At 40.3% G+C, this 22,551-nt stretch overlaps 1 protein-coding gene across 13 annotated transcripts; it reads right to left on the reverse strand.

Annotated features, from left to right (window-relative positions):
* Positions 1 to 2,516: 2,516 nt before the first annotated feature.
* tcea3 (transcription elongation factor A (SII), 3) lies at positions 2,517 to 20,162 on the reverse strand. 13 transcript variants are annotated; one of them, XM_076280537.1, is made up of 25 exons: positions 19,934 to 20,162; positions 19,071 to 19,133; positions 18,851 to 18,956; positions 18,640 to 18,748; positions 18,215 to 18,382; positions 17,988 to 18,131; positions 17,532 to 17,615; positions 17,278 to 17,364; positions 17,017 to 17,085; positions 16,562 to 16,645; positions 15,991 to 16,068; positions 15,708 to 15,785; positions 15,348 to 15,437; positions 14,707 to 14,772; positions 8,523 to 8,582; positions 8,196 to 8,261; positions 7,879 to 7,947; positions 7,721 to 7,783; positions 7,396 to 7,473; positions 6,071 to 6,231; positions 5,734 to 5,792; positions 5,377 to 5,529; positions 4,577 to 4,723; positions 4,227 to 4,298; positions 2,517 to 3,827 (listed from the first exon to the last, which is right to left on the reverse strand). In XM_076280537.1, exons 1-25 carry the CDS (start codon positions 20,012 to 20,014, stop codon positions 3,819 to 3,821), a joined length of 2,244 nt encoding a protein of 747 aa, XP_076136652.1. In that variant the 5' UTR covers positions 20,015 to 20,162; the 3' UTR covers positions 2,517 to 3,818. The 13 variants fall into 13 exon arrangements, with proteins under 13 accessions (XP_076136652.1, XP_076136655.1, XP_076136653.1 ...); XM_076280540.1 differs by lacking the exon at positions 16,562 to 16,645; XM_076280538.1 differs by lacking the exon at positions 8,523 to 8,582.
* Positions 20,163 to 22,551: the final 2,389 nt, after the last annotated feature.

A 22,551-nucleotide genomic window follows, 5' to 3' on the forward strand; every position in this document is an offset into this window, starting at 1 on the left:
AGCTGGAAAGCACTCTAGCTTTCAGGGTTAAGTAAAGCAGCAATGCCAGAGATATACAATCAAGGAATCCTGGGTAAATGCAGTCCACCTAGTGTGCATCTGCTTCTATGTCTGCATTCTAGTTAAAAGCCCTTTTACCATTTTATACTTGAACCTCTCCAGCCTTACAGTAATCGCTGCATTGTGAGATGATGACTTTATTCTTGTACAGTACAGTGGCGGTCAGTCTGGAAATGACACCCATATTGAAAAGCTTCATTACAAAAGCAGCAAGAGATCATTAAAGATTTGAAACAACAGCCCCATAGGTTATTCAACACATCAGGGTTTTTCTGCTGAATCAATGGTCAAGTCAAGTAAATAGCGCATTTCATACTTCAATGTGCTTTACATAAACAAAAGCAAACAGTAATAGCAGATAAATGCATAGAAGGGCAATATTCAAAGAATAGAAAAGGTAAAGATCATAATAAAAAAAGAAAACATAAAACACACAAATCATTTAAAAATAAAGAATAATTAAAAAGACAAAATAAAAGACATAAGGCAGAATAATTTTCAAGGCAGATTCAGAATGTGTAACTCAGTACAGTTAGCAGAAAGCATCTGAGAACAGTTTGGTCTTAAGTCTAGAGTCAAGCAGTAGTGCTTTAAAGTCAATTCTGTGACTTACTGGAAGCCAGTGCAGGGCCTTAAGAATTGGAGTAATGTGGTCAGTTCTTTTTGGGTTTTTTGAGAACCCTAGGTGCTGCATTTTGTATCACCTGAAGCTGTTTGATAGTCTTTTTAGGAAGGCCTGTGAAAAAAGCCCATTGCTATAATAAACCCTGCTGGAGATAAATGCATGAATGAGTTTTTCTAAATCATGTTTTGACATCAGCCCTCTAAGTTTGGCAATATTTTTGAGGTGGTAAAAAGCTGATTTAGTTATCGCTTTCATCTGGCTGTTGAAATTTAGATCGCTGTAAATTAATACACCAACATTTTTAACAGTATCCTTTGCTTTCAACCCTCTTGTGTCAAGGAGAGTGGCAACCCTAGGTCTTTCTTCCTTAGGTGTCCCTCTTGCCTTATCCCAACAAGCTGGACATGGTGGATAACAAGTATGTTGCTCATACTTAAAATGACTAAAGGCTTTGTGAGAAGCATTTACAGTAATTTGCTCAGTCAAAAATTACACATATCAAAAAAGAATCAATACCACCATCTACTGGTTGAAAGATGTATTTAAAACCACTTATGGAAGTACTTAAGCACTTAAGGAGGTTCGCAGCTTCATTCCTATCAGGTAATTTATTCCCAGCCTACCAGTTCATGCTGCAGCACCTGGTTTGCTCTCTGACTTTTAAGCAGAGCTCTGACTGTATCTTGTGTCTGTCTATTCTGTTGCACACAACCTGCTGCAATAAGTGAAGGCCCAAAGGTTAGCCCCGAAAGTCTTGATAACTTATAATGACTAGACCAAATACAACTTAGAACTACTTATCTATTGAGTGGTCCCACCAAAGAGTTTGTTTATTTGTTTCTCCAACTAGTGTGGTAAAGTGCAGACACACCAGCACAAGAAGCAATTCACACTAAGTAGGCTGAGCTTAGGTTAAACGAAGGATCATTCACAAGAGGATTTTGGGTTGCACAGATTCAACGCAGATCTATATCTTGTTTGAATGATGAAATACATCCACACCGCTGACATTATGTTGAGGAAGAAGTAACCAACCAAGCTCAAGTAGCTCATACACAGTTAATTACTTTCACTATTGACTGACAATAGGTTACCATCGAAAACATAGCCTGGAAAAAGCAACACTTACCCCAAGAATGTTCGAATGACATTTATCCTGCAGAGGAGTTGCTTACATCCCGTTACAGTGCATCTTCAGCTGTGCTTCATATTTGCCTCTCCATCATTACCAATTTGCAAATGATGGGGAATAACTACTCATTGTGAGATGTATTTCGTAATATCTTTATTCTAATAAATGTAATAATAATGTAATTTGTCATGTTTTGCATGGATGTGCGCTGGTGTGCGTTCATGGATGAAAGAAGCATGGTGTGTTGTGCACCTGCCCATGTCACTGTTGATAATGTGCCTTTACAATAACATAAAAACAACTCGCCATGGACTTCTGACCAGGTTTCTCTTGGTCAGTGGCATAATGCGTTTTAGTGTATGATAGCGATTTTTAGACAACGCCAGACCCCTCCTTAGGTTGTTAATTGCCACACCCCTTGGCGCATTGTTCAAAAAAAGAGACGTGCAAGATAATAAATGATATGTGCCAGGTCGGAAAATGGGCCCTTAATCTCCTTGTCCGTCCACAGAGTGTTGTTTTCTTCCACTATTTTCTCCCACTTCGACCAAAGCTTCGACCACTTGTTTGTTTAACGCTCCTTGACTTAATTTCCATCTCTCCAGGTTTATGTCGTCATTGTTGTTCATGTCACGTTGTGAGTGACAGAAATAATCTTTATGATGTGTGTGTGTGTGTACATGAACATGAACTTCATAGTGTTTTAAAATGAATGTTCTGTTTATTGGAAATAGGAGGAAATAGCTGCTACATATATTTTTAACCCATTCCTAAAGACATGTTCTGCATTGTAATTTCTTAATACAGAGAGAAATACACACAAATTGTTATGAGCACATTGAAATTATCTGATTCCAAGAACATGGAACAAGTCACTGTAGGTAGGATCATTTTCATTTTGATCTGGCCTATATACAAATGGTTACAGTGGTTGGTTCATTGGTTGTCAACCCAGTTTATTCCAAAAAGCATTCTGTTCTGCTGCAAGCCTTCCTGCTTGTCTAATCCTCATCAGTCTTGTTCATCTTTAAGCACATAGGTAAAGCTGCCAGTGAGTTTGCATGTACTAGTCTATGTGCACCTGAAGAATATGTCCCCTAAATACCTTATAAATCAATACCAATGGTAATGTGCACCGGGTCTTAACCAAAAATGAGTATGAAATTAAGTCATATAAAATCTAATTGTACAGAGTCAGATGAAAACTGTCAACACATGTTAAAATGGTGTACAAACGTGTTGTTAGGACCAATGTCTATAGAATGCCGCTACATCTACTCCATGGGGTAAAATGGTTTGTCTGAGTAGACATTGCTCTTCTCTCTTTCCTGCCTGCACCCACAGATACTGATCACCATCCCACAGCCTTCACCCAAGAGGAGACTACATTCTGGTTACCATAATGACTAGTTCACTGCAATTGGCTCTAAAATATTAGGGTGATCTGTTTGTTTTTGTGGTACTTTTTTTGTAGCTCAGCTGATGGTACAAGACAACAGCACAAAGATGTGGATTTAATATTTTGTCTCCTATACCCTTCTGTGTGTGTGTGTGTGGGGGGGGGGGGGGGGGGGGAGCATGAAATTAATGGTGTGTTACAAATGATATGGCATTAAGATAAATGGGATCTGTTACTATGGTAACCAGAATCTGTTTTTCCTGGCCACTGGCCTTCACTTAAACTGCTCACAATTTCCCCAATATTTAAATCTTATTTATCCTCTTGACATTGAAAAATACACTTAAAATCAACCCAACTTCATGAAAGATAAATTATCAAATCAAGCAATTTAGAAAGTTACACAACTTCCCCTGAATGTAAAAATGTGATCATCACCATTAAAATGATATGTAATAAATGAAGAATCTCAAAATGTCATGTAGCCTACAAATATCAAGCATAGGTGATATGGCAAAATACTTTTTAACTGATGTAGGTCCTCTCTTTTTTAAGAAGGGGCTCTTCACTGGGCTCTTGGGAGCTGTCCAATCAGCAATCAATCAGCAAAACTGAAATGTTTAAAATAAAATATTTCAACATGAAACAATGAGCAGCTACAAAATGTGATAAAATCTCTAGTCTATGAATGTCAAAACTTCATATTTTGCAGCATTTTTGTTGTTGTAAGTAAGAGACTACAGTAGAGGGAGGCCTATCTGGAAAGACCTTTTTTGATCGACTTTATATTTTGTGTGTTAATATGAACTGTGTCGTGCGCATCAGCTAAATTGTGCATCAGCGCATCAGCTTTGGATAAAAGTGTCAGCCAAACAAATAAACAAACAAACAAACAAATAAATAAATAAATAAATAACCTAAACACACAAAAGTCTGTCTAGTGTCTACCCAGAGCCCCTGGAACCTTTCTGACTGTTGTGGATGTTGACTGCATGTCTTGTCTACGTTACCTTCCAGCGGTTTCCGCACTCGTTGCACAGCACAAAGGTGGTCATAGGCTCATCAGCACTGCGTGTCTGGACCTGCAGAGAGCATGTTTTATCATCAGGCCTTCCACAGGCAAAACAAATGACCAAAAACGAGACTGTATAGGAAAGCAATGAAACAGCGTTTCTAATACTGTATTTTCAAAAATGTAAGAACGCTCTACAAAGACCAAGCAAGTTGTACAGTACCATGTGTGTTGTACCAGTTACTGGGCTTCAGTGCCTAACTGTTGTTAAACTGCACAAGACAACCAGGATAGGGCATAGTGGGCAGGTGTTGTACATAGTTGTAGATGCAGTTTCATGGGGAATACCTGGTTGTAGGTGCAGTTCTTCTTTCTGCACTTGCCACACTGGAGCAGGTCAGTGGTGGTGCCGCTGGTCTTGGCCATCTGGTGTTCACGGATGGCCTCCTGGGTCAGGGTGTTCCTCAGCTCCTTCAGCTCATCGCTGGCCATCTCCTGAAAGACAGAAATAAGGACATACTGTGTCAATAAAAAAGGAGAGGGCTGGACATACTGTGTCAATAAAAAAGGAGAGGGTTGGCTTTTCCAAGCTGGCCCGGCGAGAGATTGACAAAGACTGACCAAAACAGTATTGTTTTTGGTCGTGACTCGTGAGATGTATTGGTCATGGGAGTTTGCAACCCTGGGGTTGTAGCACAAACTGGTCATTCTCTAAGCCGCTAGCCTAGTCCCACTAGAGGGGGCTCAAGAGTCTGTTCCATGACCAGTCAGAGACTGCAGCAAGGCATCTGTGCAAGTATTGTACTGTACATTTGAGGGCTCAAACCAATTGTTCAAATCATATTATGAGGTACTTTATATAATTTCATCTCGGAATTAAACACATCTGACGGCATGCTGCCCTGTCCTGTTGTTGTTTGCGTGTTGGTTAGGTGTTATTTTGTGTCTTTTGTCTGTCTGTCTTTTATATGACCTCAGCTGCAAACTAATTTCCCTTTGGGGGCAATAAAGGAACTTTGACTTTGACTTTTATTACTTGCAGAAGTGTCATCTGCTTCCCACTCGAGTAACGTCTCATACCCATCTGCATACTTTAATGAACTTATCTACATGAGCTGATTTGAATTTTGGAAACAGCTGTCAGTTACCTCAGCAGTCATGGTGGCAAATCGAACCAGCTCGATGGAACCTGCCAGAACATTCTTGCGCAGGTTGGGGTTCTTCGGATCCTTCAGGTTACTGATGCGGCTACGCACCCTGTTCTTATATTTCATATCCGTGGCCCTAAACTCCTTATAGACATGTATGGCTGGGGTCAAGGTTCTCTAATGCATCAACATGGTAATGTTAACATTATCACAGAAAAGTTCAATGTTTGTAATATCCTAGTTCACATTGCTGATCCAAAGGATGTTAGTAAAATTCAAGTTACAAGCTATACAGAGGAAAACTCGAAAGTTAATGTTCATGTGTGTGATCTTGACTTTAGACTTCAGCAGAAGGATATGGTCTTCGATTTCTGCAGCCACGGAATCACAGTTAGTTCCATAGTCTTTATAGTCATCTGATTGGATAAGAGAGAAGCACAGCCATCAGTGACAGATCAGCGGCAAAGTTCAGCATTTGGTACATGTATTCATTTACAGACGCTTTTATCCAAAGCGACTTACATGACAATTATATTACAAGTGCCCTTGTCCCCTGGGCAACTCGGGGTTAAGAACCTTGCACAAGGGCACAATTGCCCATTAGATTTTACATGTACAGAATCTTGCCTTCCAATTAACTTGTTAGTCACTTGGACAAAAGAATTCTGCCCGAAATTACAAAGCTTTGCCCTACCATCCGTGCGTAAGGCAGCTGCCAGCATCTCGATGCACTTGTCCCGGACGGAGTCCCCTGTGAGCAGCCGTGGGGACAGCGGGCCTCCTGGGGAGTTGAAGGATGGTGACATGGGGCTCGTGGGTGTAGTGGGACTTTTAGGGGTGTCCGGTTTCCCTTTGCTATTCATCAGAAAGAACAAGTACAAAATCAATGATTCATGAACTCCTGTCCTGGGTTTGTTGTGTGACTGTGAATCTGGGGCTCCATTAATAAAGGCTGCTATGTACAAAAACACTGTCAACGGGGTTGAAATGTGTGTACGCATGTTTCACCGCAAAGGTCACTCTTTCACCCGTGTGTGGAGCTTACGCAACATTTTTTAGACACGTAAATCAGCAACATCTGATGAGGAGATCACAAAATTAAGCGCAATCCTTAACAGATTAAATAAAAAATATCATATTTCATACCTCTGTGGAAAGTTATCATTCATTCACATATCGTAGCCTATACGGTATGTATAATAGGCTATAGCTAATATGCCTACACTAAACTGCATCCAATGTTTTCACTTAACCACCTGACCCTTAGAAAGATACTGTCAATCACGCTGATTGAGAAGCCTCCCGCAACCTCCCTTGCACTGATTGCTATGAAGGAAAGCCTATATATAACGCTGATCAGCTACTGTTCACTATAACTGTAAGATTTTTTTCTCTCGAGGCAATCAGAAAACCAACGAATGTCAAATAATATGCCCATCGCTATATCAATATTTGTTGAAGTTTAGAAAGTTTGATACGTTGCACCTTATTTTGCCAGACTTATGGCAAAACCATACTTTTTATTAAGTGCATTTTAATACATTTCAACTATTTCATTCAGTACTTTTTCACGTAGGTGCACTTGTCATGTTTTAGACTTTCTCCCTCTCTGCAAACTTTGACTTCTTTCTCCAAACTGACATGATGTCTCCATCTCCATCTTTCCTGTCAACCATTATCCAATAGAATACTTGTTATAAATGTTAGCCTATTCGTGAACCATTTAGCACTGACCATTTATGGAATATTGTGGGACTACAATGGGAGGATTATGGTGCTCGTGCATGCTCGCACAATTCAACTTGAGTTGGTATCTATAACCAGCCAGTTATAACCAGTTTTACAAATTATGGGCCCTAAACTGTGGGATGTTTATTTATAGAAATAGTTTACACTGTGCTATAATCAATAAGGTAAAATAAAATATAATTAAATATATAATATAATAAAAATATTTTCTCATGGGATAGACAAATATAGAGAGAGTGTGTAAACGTAAATTGGAATGTTTTTCCTCACCGTCCATCCAAGCTATCAGTGGAAGCTTTCCTCTGTAATGTTCCGAGATGACCCAACTTGGAGCCATGTGACTCCCTCCTGTTAAAAGACACGAGTTCTGGTTCAAATGTGCACAACTAGGATTCAAATTACAGCTACAATGAACTAGCTCAGAAATATTTAACTTCTACACAGTTTATTTCCCAATGCTAAAAGACAGAACAAAAGCTTGAAATGAGAATAAATTAAGAAACTGTATTGTTGTGTGCCAAAACAACTACAAAACCTTTCAGACAAGAAAATTAATAGCTTTTCTATTTGATGTCTTAACACTAGTTTTACTTGCCTCTCTCCTGTGTGTTTCTTAGCCGATGGTGAACCTCCAGATTTTGTGCTGGTAGAGTCTCTCCTGAAGAGAAAGAAATATCCATGGATTCATTTCTCATGACAAAGCACCAACTGGAGTTATATACATATAACTGTACCCAGGGATGCGGTGTTTACCTTTCAGGTTTAGAGTCGCTCAGCTGTCGTTTCACATGATGACCTGATTTAGCTTCAGAGGACTCCCTCCTGCAAATAAAGATAAAATAATATCTAAACTCAGCTGGTGTGAAGACCATGTATCAGTAAATAGTATGAACAGGTTACATCAGTGACAATAAGGAAGTTAGGTAGGTAGTTAGGTGGGTAGGTAGATAGATACTTTATCTATCCCAAGTGGAAGGAAAGTGTAATGAGACATGTTTTGTGGTTTTTCCTCCAGATAATACTAGCCACTAAGCACAGACTCTCCACAAGATGGCTGTTTCCATGCCAACCTTTCTTTTTTTCCATCCAGGCTCGGCCTTTTAGAGGACTGGTGTTTGGAATCTGTTGAGTCTTTCCTGGAAAAATTCAGAAGAACTTTTGCGGGAAAACCATTTTGCTGAAAGACCATGTGGTTTCCATGCATTATTAAAAATAGTTTGCATATTTCTATTTGTATATGCAAGTAAAAGCAAAATACAGCTAACCCTCCATATTTCAAGGGCAAAAATGTAATAGTTAATTGGCTGCATCAGCAAATAAGCACAACGCTGTCATTTGTATTCTGTTAACTAGGCTACAGCCACACTGTTAGTGGTCACACCAGAGAGACACCCAACCTGTCTTTTTTGATTTCCACAGTGGGCTTTTTGTGAGGTTTATTGTCCCCCGAGTCTTTTCTGTGAAGGGAACATAAACTCATCATTTCTGAAGCCTGCTCTCAAGCAAACTCCAACAGATGGACACAGCTCCATTCATGTGCAAAGTCAGCGTGCAGTGCTGTTCTACAGGGCCGTGCAGAGACTTTTTGAGGGGCAGGGGCTAAAATTCAAAAAAGGGCACATGGAACAATATGTGTCATCTTTATTTTAATTACTGAATTACAAACTAAATGTTGAGGAAATGTTTTTTTCGTCTTCTTAACTTCATTCTAGGATGTCAGGAATGACACTAACATGTGTATGAGAACATCTAGTTTAATTTCATACCCTGGTCACCATCCAATCCTTAGAATGTATCTCAATACAGAGGATACAGCAGATTAATCTCAATAGCGGAGTAACCGCAACAATTGTGTTAACTAGAAATGCAATTCCAAGGAATTACCAGTGCATGAAAATGCAAAAGTTGTGATGTAAAATATCATGTATAGTTAAAATAGATAATACAGAGATGGTTACTACGGTGATGCTAGGATAGACATGGTGGTTGCATAGCTTAATAAAAGTTGATAGTTTAAAAGTAGACCGTTTAAAAGTTGAATGTAAATAGTTTAAAAGTTGTTGATAGACAGCTAGTTTAATAGAAAGATGTTTAATGGTAGTTTAAAAGTAGACCGTTTAAAAGTTGAATGTATAGTTTAAAAGTTGTTGATAGACAGCTAGTTTAATAGATAGATAGTCTAATGACAGTTTAAGAGTAGACTGTTTAAAAGTTGAATGTAAATAATTTAAAAGTTGTTGACAGACTGAAAGTTTAATGAATGTTAATATTCAAATAGTTTAATGGCTGTGTATAGGTAGATATTTGACGATAACTAAAAGTTGGAATGGCTCTAATGTTTGCTAACAGTTATGCTAACAATTTTAACTATCAATTTTAACTAACAATGCTAACTATGTTAACCATGCTACTTAGCCAACTTAACTAATGTTTTCTAGCAGTTTTGCTAAAAATGTTAACTATGCTAACAATGTTAACATGCTAACTATGCTAACCATGTTGCTTAGCTAACTTAACTAATGTTTTCTAGCAGTTTCGCTAAAAATGTTAACTATGTTAACAATGCTAACATGCTAACAATGTTAACCATGTTACTTAGCTAACTTAGCTAATGTTTTCTAGTAGTTTTGCTAAACATGTTAACTATGCTAGCAATGCTAACATGTTAACTATGTTAACCATGCTACTTAGCTAACTTGGCTAATGTTTTCTAGCAGTTTTGCAAAAAATGCTAACTATGCTAGCAATGCTAACATATTAACAATGCTACCTAGCTAACTTAGCTAATGTTTTCTAGCAGTTTTGCTAAAAATGCTAACATGTTAACTATGTTAACAATGCTAACTAGCTACAGTGGGTAGGAGTCATAGTTGATGACAAGTGACACTTACAATGGCTGAACAGTTAAAAAGTTCAGTAGTTTAAAGGGTTAAATTGTTTAACAGTGAATTATTGTAGTGTAGTCTTAATTTACCCAGATTGTATGCTTAAAGCCTGAGTCTGCAGGTGGCCTGAACACCTGGCATAGGATTCTAATTGCTTAATGGCCGTATTATGATGTCACAATCGGCAATGTTAAGTCTATGGGGATTTTTAAAAAGTTTTTCTTTAATAGTTTAAAAAGTATAAAAGTTTTAAAGTTGAAAAGTCATAGCAACCTGGTCTGTTTAAAGACCTACGTTACAAAGTTTGAACGAAGTTTCTAAGTTAAACTGTTCAAGAGAAAAATAAGTTGTTGCCTAGGAAGAACAGTACAGTGCATTTTCATGCACTGTAATTAAAGTGCATTTTCATGCATTGTACTGTCTCTTTCAACTTTTGTTCTTCTTCTTCTTCTTCTTCTAACGCATTTAATGCAGCTTCAACCATTTAAGGTAGAAACTTCATTCAAACTTTGTTACGTAGGTCTTACTTAGGATATGGGTGCTTTGTTCTTTTCAACTTTGTAACTTTTATACTTTTTAAACTATTAATTAAAAACGACTCAACATTTTCCCATAGACTTAACATTGGCTGATGGCAAAGTTTTATCACAATCGGGCTAGAATCCTAGGCCAGGTGTTGCATCAACTGTCAGTTTCTCAGGCTTTAAGCATACAGTGTCATTCTCACATCTTGTTCAACTGTTTCCTCTGTCCACAACATAATTTAACCATTTAACTATCCACCTATTTAACTGTTCAGTCATTCCAATTATATTAAACCTCATTTACCTAGCAAATCATTTAACCATTTAAACTATCCACCTATTTAACTGTTCAGTCATTCCAACTATATTAAACCTCATCTAGGCCTACCTCGCAAATAATTTAACCTTTTAAACTATCCACCTATTTAACTGTTCAGTCATTCCAACTATATTAAACCTCATCTACCTAGTTCAGTCATTCCAACTATATTAAACCTCACCTACCTAGCAAATAATTTAACCTTTTAAACTATCCACCTATTTAACTGTTTAGTCATTCCAACTATATTAAACCTCATCTAGGCCTACCTTGCAAATAATTTAACCTTTTAAACTATCCACCTATTTAACTGTTCAGTCATTCCAACTATATTAAACCTCATCTACCTAGTTCAGTCATTCCAACTATATTAAACCTCATCTACCTAGCAAATAATTTAACCATTTAAACTATCCACCTATTTAACTGTTCAGTCATTCCAACAATATTAAACCTCATCTACCAAGCAAATAAGTTAACTATTTAAACTATCCACCTATTTAACTGTTCAATCATTCCAACTATATTAAACCTCATCTACCTCGCAAATAATTTAACCATTTAAACTATCCACCTAGCCTATTTAACTGTTCAGTCATTCCAACTATATTAAACATCATCTACCTAGCAAATAATTTAACCATTTAAACTATCCACTAATTTAACTGTTCAGGCATTCCAACTATATTAAACCTCATCTACCTCACAAATAATTTAACCATTTAAACCAGTGTTTTTCAACCTTTTTTGTGCCACGGCACACTTTTGACACTTAAAATGTTCCACGGCACACTAACATCCTGTGTGAAGAAAAAATAAACATACCATAGCCTAAAATTTCAAATAATACACAGATATGGCCTTATTATGGCTTCTATGCAAGACCTGCTCAATAAAACAAGCGCCCTCATGTTTCATTTGTAGGTGACTATATCTATAATTTAATTGTTATTATGAACTGGATATGTGATGATTCTGTGAATACTGGATATGTAGCCCCGTTGTACAATGCCTGTATACCACAAATAGTGCAATCATACAATCAATGAGAGCATGTGGTTATAAATTCTTTGATGCAACAGTTGCTTTTCTGGACCAGTAAGTGACATTTGGGTAATTTTCTGCAGCACACCTGATGATCTCTCACAGCACACTAATGTGCCCCGGCACAGTGGTTGAAAAACACTGATTTAAACTATCCACCTATTTAACTGTTCAGTCATTCCAACTATTAAACCTCATCTACCTAGCAACCAATATAGCAACCATGTCAAATACCCTAGCAACAGCCTAGCAACCACTTACACAGTTACAACCTAGCAACCAACATAGCAACCAATGAGTTTAACCTAGCAACCAGCATAGCAACCACCACAACTAATCTAGCAACAGCCTAGCAACCACCTCAAGTAGCAACAGCATAGCAACCATGTCAAATATCCTAGCAACAGCCTAGCAACCATGTCAAATACCCAGGCAACAGCCTAGCAACCACTTCCACAGTTACAACCTAGCAACCAATATAGCAACCAATGACTTTAACCTAGCAACCAGCATAGCAACCACCACAACTAACCTAGCAACAGCCTAGCAACCACCTCAAGTACCATAGCAACGGCCTAGTAACCATGTCAAATACCCTAGCAACAGCCTAGCAACAACTTCCACAGTTACAACCTAGCAACCAATATAGCAACCAATGAGTTTAACCTAGCAATCAGCATAGCAACCACCAGAAGTACCCTAGCAACAGCATAACAACCACCATAACTACCCTAGCAACAGCCTAGCAACCATGTCAAATACCCTAGCAACAGCCTAGCAACCACTTCCACTGTAACAACCTAGCAACCAACATAGCAACCAATGAGTCTAACCTAGCAACCAGCATAGCAACCACCACAAGTAACCTAGCAACAGCCTATCAACCATGTCAGATACCCTAGCAACAGCCTAGCAACCATGTCAAATACCCTAGCAACACCCTAGCAACCACCACAATGTCAACCTAGCAACCACCATAGCAACCAACAGGATTACCCAAGTAACCAGCATAGCAACCACTTCATTTGGCATAACAACCAACATATGTACCCTAGCAACACTATTAAAACTATATATGCATTATTTGTTTTTACTCTGTATGATATTCTACATCATATTTTTTGCATGCACTGGTAATTCCTTGGGAATTGCATTTCTAGTTTTATTTGTAATTGCTAACACCTTTTTTGACAGCCCTAAAACGACAACAAAAACAACTATTTTTTCATCACATTTGCCCGCGGACCACTAGGGTTATCTAGCGGAGTTGGACCACAATTTAACACTGGTCTACGGGAAGATAAAGTGGGGAGCCTCCATGTTCATGCCCCCAGAGGGTAGCTCTGTAGCTGCCTGGCTACTTTAGCTGTTGGCTGAAGCAACGTGCGCTAGGTAAAACCGTTGTTTGTTTTTTTCTCATACCGACAGTAGGCTACTCGGTGACCTCGAGAAACAGAGATCTATGTTTCTCCTTTAAGATTTAGTGTGCACCTCAATTGCAAATCTCAATTGCACTCTCTCTACTGTAGTAATGTATAAAAGCAGTTTGAGTTTTTTTTGTAGAAAAACAACAACAAAGGGACAGAGATGTGAAAAGTGATGAGCAATATTTCTGTGCATGCTACAGTACAGTGCAGTCCCTAATCTGCACACTTTTGCATGTGGTTACATTTGCCCGATAAAGGGGGAAAATGCAGTAAGTACCCTTAACCACTAAAAGAAACACAAGACCAAATCAGCTGGAACATGTGTATGACTGGTCATCAAACAACAAACAAAGTCATGTTGTGGAATAATAGCTGTGTGCTGACTGCTGAGGTATAAAAAATGTCCATCAAATCTGTCTATGAAGTTCACTGTCATCCTCTACATATAAACACATGTACATGTATCTTAATATAAGGATTTACATCGATCAGCCATAACATTATGACCACCTGCCTAATATTGTGTAGGTCACCCTTTTGCCACCAAAACAGCCCATGACCAGCCGAGGCATGGACTCCACTAGACCTCTGAAGGTGTGCTGTGGTATCTGGCACCAAGACGTTAGCAGTAGATCCTTTAAACCCTGTAAGTTGCAAGGTGGGGCCTCCATGAATCAGACCTGTTTGTCCAGCACATCCAACAGATGCTCGATTGGATGGATTGAGATCTGGAGAAGTTGGAGGCCAAGTCATCACCTTGAACTTGTTGTGTTCCTAAAACCATTCCTGAACCATTTTTGCTTTGAGGCAGGGTGCATTATCCTGCAGAAAGAGGCCACTGCCATCAGGGAGTACTGTTTCCATGAAAGGGTGTTCATGATCTGCAACAATGCTTAGGTAGGTGGTACGTGCCAAAGTAACATCCATATGAATGGCAGGACCCAAGTTTTCCCAGCAGAACATTGCCCAAAGCATCACAGTGCCTTGGCTTGCCGTCTACCCATAGTGCATCCTGGTGTCATGTTTTTCCCATGTAAGCGACGCACACCTATACCGGCCCTCCACGTGATGATCATGAGACCGTCATATCAGTGGTCATAATGTTATAGCTGATCGGTGTATGCAGACATAACAGAACAACTTCACTTCCTCTACACATGGCTCGGCTACTGAGGCAGACCTAGGACGAGATCTGAAACTACTGGTGCACATTATTTTGCAGTTAAAATCACTAAATCAGGTTATGCTACTCAGCAAAACCACATACAGTAATGGAAGGAACACATGCACACACACACACACACACACACACATCCTGTGTCAACTGCCATGTTAAATGAGGTTCATGCAAGAGCAACCTGCAAATACATTCACACCCCCACCTGTCTTTCTTTGAGTGACCAGATGACTGTTTCTGAGCATGGTGCTTGGAGTCTGTCGAGTCTTTTCTAGAATAATCAGTTAGGAAGAGAAGTAGCCATTGAAAATATGATGCTGGAAAGTCTGAAGAGTGGGAAGTGTAAGGCTGATGTAAGTGAAGTCTTTGCTATGAAAAGCCATGCAATGTAGGCACTACAAGTAAGACTCTTAAGTATGAACATGGTCTATGCAGTGGTATAGAGCTCCAGTTCAGACCAATATTGATGACACAACAATATAGTATAGTATATATACTCTTTTGATCTCTGCATTTATCCCAATCCGTGAATCACACACAGCACACAGTGTAAATACAGTGAGATGAAGCACACACTAATCCCGGCGCAGTGAGCTGCCTGCATCAACAGTGGTGCTCGGGGAGCAGTGAGGGGTTAGGTGCCTTGCTCAAGGGCACTTCAGCCGTGCCTACTGGTCGGGGTTTGAACCGGCAACCCTCCGGTTACAGGTCCGAAGTGCTAACCAGTAGGACACGGCTGCCCCTAAGACACCTCCAAGACACCGCCATGCAATGCTAGGTATTGTTAAGACTTTTAATAGGTGTGGAGAGCAAGCAAGAGAGCTTCTGTCCAGACCAATCCCTGACCTGTCTTTCTTAACGTCCTCCACCTGGTGCTTTGTAGGATGGAGGGGAAGAGGAAGGGGAGGAAGAGGAACGTCCAGGTCGGGTTCTTTTCTGAACACAAAAGCGATAAGGAAAGATGCAAACTTTTGCCACTCATGCAGTAATGCCACACAAAAAAAGGAAGTAAGGAATCACTCTGTTTTAAAGCTGAAAGTCAAGAAGATGTAGAAAATCTTTCCACGTGAGGTACAACAAAACCCGAAATGACTTAACTTGCAAACAGTACAATACCCCAAATCAAGTAATGTTACACTATAGCATGCCTCTAGCTCTACAGTGGACACATGTGTGGTCAGACAGACAGTCCATAAGTGGCCTAACCTCACTTTCTTCATTGGAGGAGGGTGCAGGTGGAGGGGCAGAGGGGCCAGGGGTGCGTTGGGGTCTGGTGGTTCTTTTCTGAACAAACAATAAAGACAGTTCCATGGACCAAATAAAACAATTAGGCATGTAGAGCATGTTTACTTGCCAACCAACTAATCTACCAAGAGTGCGGTGATGCGCTGAGATTGAACCCTGAATTTGTGCATCCTCCAATGAACCGACTCTGCTGTATAAGATGAGCCACACACACACACACACACTCACACTCTGGAGTCCTGACCTGTCTTTTTTCACCGCTGGAGGGTGGAGGTGGAAAGGAAGAGGGGCCAAAGGAGCATTGGGGTCCGGCGGTTCTTTTCTAAACAAATCACAATCGGGGACACAAACAGACACACTCTACACCTCAGGCAAAAGAGCATAAGGTATGCACAATGCAGGAAAGAGACCAGACAAAGTGAAATAACTTAATCAGAATAATCAGATAAATTAATCAGATTTATCAGAAATTGCTAAAAATCAGGAAGGCAAAACTGTAACTGTATCAGCGGTCAGCAATAATAATATGGGGGAAAAAACTAGAGCAATGTTGTTACCTATGGTAAGCAGATAATGATATGTCCTCATCCTTATCTATTTACCTTTCTGACAGCATCCCTTTTACTTAACGATAGACCAAGACATGAGAAAGTCAAGTATCTTTATTGTGAATGTCTGTGCATGCCACCGACAAATAAAAAAAAGGCTAGCAGTTCATACCAAAAAGCATAATTTAGGATGTGACTGCTTTCACTCTTCAATATCTACACACACACACACACACACACACACACAAGAGCATGCAATGGCCTAACCTGTCCTTCTTCATCTCTGTTGTAGGGCGCTTGAAAGGAGGGGGAGAGTGCTGACGAAGAGAGGATGGATTGTGCTCTTTTTTCCTACGTAAACATAACAAACACTTAAAGGGACACCACCACTGTCTCTGAAGCAAATTACACAGATGTATGACCGAGCGAAGCGATAATCCTTGTTTTAGGCCCAGCGAAGCTAAGGAAAGTCAATCAAGCAAACACCCTGCGTTTCCATCAGATATAATGGTGGTGTTACACTTTCAGCTCAAATCACCAGAATGAGAGATTTTTCAGGGATAGCAAGCAACCGATCTCACACAATCTCATCACAATCTCCACTACAGTAAGTGCAGAATATGAATCAGTAAATAATTCCTGAAGAGGACCTCTACACAAGCAACTCAGTATGGCCTATGGTGTTACATGGCCCAAGCAAGCATACAGTCTGGCTGTCTGACCTCTCATTCTTAACCTCCACAGAAGGTCGTCGGGCTGGAGTGGGGTGGAGTGAGTTTCCATTGTCACGCCTTACCATCGATACATAAATGAAAGAATGAATGAAAGTTGTCATAAGAAGGATGAATGATTGATTGAATGAATGAATGAATGAATGAATGAATGAATGAAACAAGATATAGGCCTACACATCTATAGCATATCCAACAATTCTGGTTATCAAACATGCATACAGAAACACGCTTGTCAGGTCTGACTCTGACCTGTCCTTCTTCATATCTACAGACGGTCTTCTGAGAGGCTGGAGATGATTTGGTGTAGATGATGATGTGGTCTCATTCAGAGTTTTCCTGAGCAGGAAAAATGTTAAGTGCACAACTTCAAAATCAAATTCAAGTGCTAGATCTGGTCCCCTGCTAAGGGAGCCAAGGTTACAGTCGTAACCCAGAAGTTCTAAATCATCCAATGTTCCTCATCACCCCATGCAGCCACACCAAACCATGCCTTCACCCCTGACCTCTCTCTCCTTGACTCAGCTGACGGCCGTCTGGGAATATGAATCGGAGGCGGTGGTGGAAACAGTTCATCCATGAGTGTTTTGCTGAACGGAAGAGAAGACAGTTGATTAATTCCCATTCAGGATTGTGCTGCAGCAGGAAAATGACAACATGCCATTACACTCAGCAGTCTGCAGGTCTATCAGGGTGAAAGGCTTTTCACTTCATCCAACTGCATGCTGAGCAAAAGCCATTACACGCCACCAGCCAATCCAAGCAGTACAAAAAGATGTTACTTTCATCACATAGCCTGTTTTTCAGACACGTAACCGCGGTTGATGTTAGCCACACACCACTGTCAAATTGACTGATGTCATCTTCAACAAGGCATCATAGTAATCTACACACTGAGTGACACATGCGTGACACACACACACACACACACACACAGTGTTGCCACTGACAACCATCCTGACCTCTCTCTCATCATCTCTAGACGTCTGTTTTGGGGTGGAGGAGGCGGAGTGGACAGAGAAGGACGCACGGAGGCGTTGGCCGGAGTAGGAGTGGGCAGAAGAGGACGCACGGAGTGAAGAACGCCATTTTTCAAGACGTCCTTTCTGCACAGAGGAGAGAGTGAGTCCCTGAGCGCTCGACTTAGTAGCCACTACACCAGAGCTCTCGACCCATTGCCGTCTCTCACCTTTCTGCTTCCTTCTTGGGCGCCTCTGGAGGTCGCGCTTTGCCGTCATCGACTGACAGTCGTTTGGGTTTCTGCTGCTCGTCCTCATGTTTGTCCTTCTTATTCCTGTCAATGTGCTTCTTCAGCAAGTCTGAATCTGGCTTCAGGTCTGCGTTAGGCCTCCTATGGCTACCCATGAGACACAGAGGTTTGTGTGTGTGTGTGTGTGTGTGTGTATATCTTCACATGTCTGAACGAACTGCCTTCCCAAAGGGTGTGTTGACTTTTATTTTGTCTCTATCACATGACATAGCTTCCCGCCAAATAGCTTTCAGTTTCACTTCAGTTATCAGTTGCCCTGACTCACCTTGGCTATCAAGGCGAGAGGTTAGCTTTGGGGCAGAGTATGTATGTACTGTATGTATACAGTATGTTGGGGAACTTACCCGGGCTCTTCCTCGGAGGAGCTCCTGATAGGGCTTCCTGGTGGTTTGCTGGCCTCTGTTCCATTTTTTATTGACTCTGACTTTTCAGCCTTTTCATTCTGGGCAGATTCTAAAATGGTTAGAGGCAGGTATTAAATTGGGGGGGGGACAATGCTGTGACCAGGAAATGTTCTTCAGTGTGTTACTCTCTAATTACTTTGCAAAACTTTACCTAGAAGCCTCTTCCAGTTCTTGATGAGGATTTTTGCAAGTGCAATGACTTCCTCATCAGTACAATGCTTCCTGATTCCATTCACAGACATGCCAATTCGTGTTTCCTTGACAGAGAAACATACACGAATGCTTAATGTGGTTGAACTGAGTAAAGTACCTGTAGGAATAGGCTAGGCCTACTCTGTTCTCTAAGAAAGTAGCCTATATGACGGCTGTACCTGCAACAGTTTCAGGGTCATGTTGAAGTTTTGTAGCTCTTTAAGCAGGTCCAAGGCTCCATCCTGTAGAGAGAAGTAGCCTACGTTTCAGTATCCCTTCCCGTCGAGACAGTTTATTCAGTCAGAAAATAAATTTTAGCCTAACTTTAAATAATGGACACCAAGGTCTAACATTAACAAAATAACGTGTTTGGCAGCGCGATTCACTTCGTTCCCGCCATACTGTAGCTTGACTATCACATGAAAGTAATTTAACTTGGTCTATTTATTATCAAGTAGTAAGGTAATAGTAGGTTAATGGCAATCGGCGTATCCTTATACACGAACTGTAGTAGGCCTAAGTTGTACAATGTGTGTTGTGGACTTTCACTGCGTCAAATCTGCTTGAAAATATTAATGGCTTCGTTTGACAGCTGGCATGTTGACAGTAGTATTCTAAGCGCCGCCCACACGACCTTGTGCCGCTTAAATGTTTCAGAAGTAGGTCTCATCAAAATGAATCTTCATATAACAAGCTTCAAACATATGAAGATTATAGTCGGATTTCGCTTTGGCTTTCTCAACAGAAGCACAATCAGGCTCTAAGCCAAATCTGAACAATCCCCTGCCTTCCGAACACCTGTTGAGTATTTGAGCCTCGTAGCCTTCTACTGCGCACAGCAACAACAGCATGGTTTACCTCACTAATGTATTTGACAGATTCACGAGCTTGTCAGAGTTGCATTTCTGAACACCACCAATTCGCGAGAGTTTTGCAGAAGAATATTAGCTATCATTGAAGGTCACGGAATCCCTAAACACTTCTACACAGAAGATACAACACAGCGTGCGCTACAACATGCGCTCCCAAATAAACTTCTCACCGTGTTATTTCTAGACACCATCTTGTCCAGTTTTTTGGCAATCCGAACTAAGTCCTCCTCTCGAGCCATAATTGGTGGCATGTATGAGGCGTTGGATATAATGGAAAATGTGCATATAAGTTAATTTCACTTGAAGTTATCGACATTAAAACAAGGAAAAACACGAAATGTACGAAGTATTGATCCCACGCTGTTTGTAACTGCACCGTGCTTCGAGCCAGGGGGCGGACCCTCGGCAGCGACACGCAAAGAGGACAGTCGGATCTTTTCAACCATCTGGTCAAAGAAGGCTGCCCATGGCAGAGTACCCGCCATATGACTGTACTTAAATATAAACTATAGATTTTATCGATTGCCTATCCAGGCTTTAATACGATGTGATTATTTCAATATTTCTGTGATAGCCACTTCTATCCTGTTAGTGAAATTGAATCTAGAGTACATTTGCTCTTACTGCGGTCTGGTATGTAACCTATTCTATGCACGAAATACTTGTGTTATTGCGTCTTGTCCTTAAATTATTAAATAATGTAATAATACAAATATTTGTTATATATATATATATATATTAGAGGCAGGTTATGCAGATCAGAAATTATACTGAGATTGTGAAATGCTTTATATTAGTGTATCAAGGTCAAAAGTTAATGTTTCATCAGGACAGGGACATCGAATAAACCAATAAAGGGGCTTACAGGCTGCTTAAAAAAACGTAGGCTATAGCCTAGGCCTACATCACACAGAGAAACAGCATTATTTTCACTTGACTAAAATCTGATCTTTGTAGGCTATAGTATGATTAGTCTGTAGCTGTGGTGCTTTTTTGTTGTCATTCTGAGGTCAAAATGAATGCAATGAGTTTACTAGTATTCACATGTGTACATCTGTCACATTTTGCTTCCTGACTAATGAAAAATGTATAGCCTATGTAGGCTATGCAAACCGCATGAAAATAATGGCCTGCGTTGAAACTTAAAGCAATAAGACACTTAACAACCAGAGATATTGGAATAGACTTGGATATATATCTGGTATTTCTGAACAATTAGAATTACTACAACAAAACAGTTTTACAGTGAATCTGTTAGCTGCGCCTTTAAGAAATCGGGCCACTTCGCTTACTTTTTTTGGGGGAAGCAACTGTGCATTGAGACCTCAAGAGCGCCACAGCCGGCGGACGTGTAGTAGTGTGTGTTTTGGCGCGCAGGACGAATGGAAAAACTTGGACATGCGAGTGGTATGGTAGCCTATAATGTAATGTTGTAGGCCAATTGGAGTCCTCATCTGTTAATGTAGGCCTAATACAGTGGTTCTCAAACTTTTTCTTTCATTCCCCACTTTGATCAAGGGGGCATTCTCGAGCCCCACCTGTCCCTCATCGATCTAAGAAAGTGGTAGGTCAAGCTTAAAATTGTCAAATTTATTGAAATAATGACAAGTTCTAAATATATCCTCTTCAACAGAGTTAAAATCAGCTGGTGCTGCAGATATACTAATAAATAAATACATAACACACATATTTCTGTTTTCCAGCAACATATTAGGAAGCATAGGCCATTTTACAGCATTGTACAATATAGTCAATGAAATACCAACATGCTGCATTAAATGGATCCATAATCCAGTCATACTGAGCACTGCTGGTTGGGAAATATTTTTGAAATAAACTTTGCAGGGATGTGATATAGGCCTACTGTTTAATACATGGGATCACAAGAGTGCCTCCCAATCAGACGTTTCAGCGATTTCGCTCAGAAATCTCAAAGGCATAATACTGTCGCGATCGAGGCGCCTGTCCCATACTCAAGTTTTTTTGGTGAATGCAGTAGCCTAATCTTATTTGCTAGGTGAGGTAGGTGCAGTATTTGCCTTGTAACTGGACATTTAACTCAAATGTATCGCTAAGATATATCAAATATATCGCTAAGATAGGCCAGCTTCGTTAAGAAATGTTCATTAGTGAACGTGCTTGCAGATTCAAACATGCGCTCTTCCTCCAAGAAGAGGCGTCTCGGAGCTCAAACACGCGCGACAGCACTTTACCTCGGGAAAGCCACCTTGCTTCGCTGTGAAACAGTAAGCCTTTTGGTCAGCTACGATCTCTTTGCAAAGTGCGGAGAATAGACGCGCTTTTAAGGGCCGGGTTTTGATGAAATTCACCACTCTCACAACAACGTTCAAAATCTCATGTAGGTCGGGACTAACTAAGCTGCCTTGACACGAGCGCTTCCCTGTGAATAACACAGTGCGTCCATTGCGCATCGGGTGCTACCTGGGCCCAGGCTACAGATAAAAAAATTTATAAAAAAACTCCTGTTTTTCACGTCAGTTCGCGCCCCACCTGGCATGTCTCCGCGACCCACAGTTTGAGAAACGCTGGCCTAATAGCTTATACAATCAATCAAATCTGTCGAGGCTACATTTAGCTTATTTTCTCAAACCTCTGCGTGTGGTGGGTGTTCGTGGTGGTGGATTTGACATTATGATCATAATCTTAGACACGATTCCTTTGAACCTTTGATGACCTACACTGTAGCCTACACTATAAAGTGATGTGACATATAATCTCATTCACATTTCACAGTCCACATGCGTTTCGTTTAGCATTGGCCATATGT

This window comes from Alosa pseudoharengus, unplaced genomic scaffold (assembly GCF_046254945.1).
Source record: "Alosa pseudoharengus isolate Yale_2024_CS ecotype anadromous, Long Island Sound unplaced genomic scaffold, YU_APseudo_1.1 YU_APseudo_1.1_scf_12, whole genome shotgun sequence".
Taxonomy (NCBI): Eukaryota; Metazoa; Chordata; class Actinopteri; order Clupeiformes; family Clupeidae; genus Alosa; species Alosa pseudoharengus.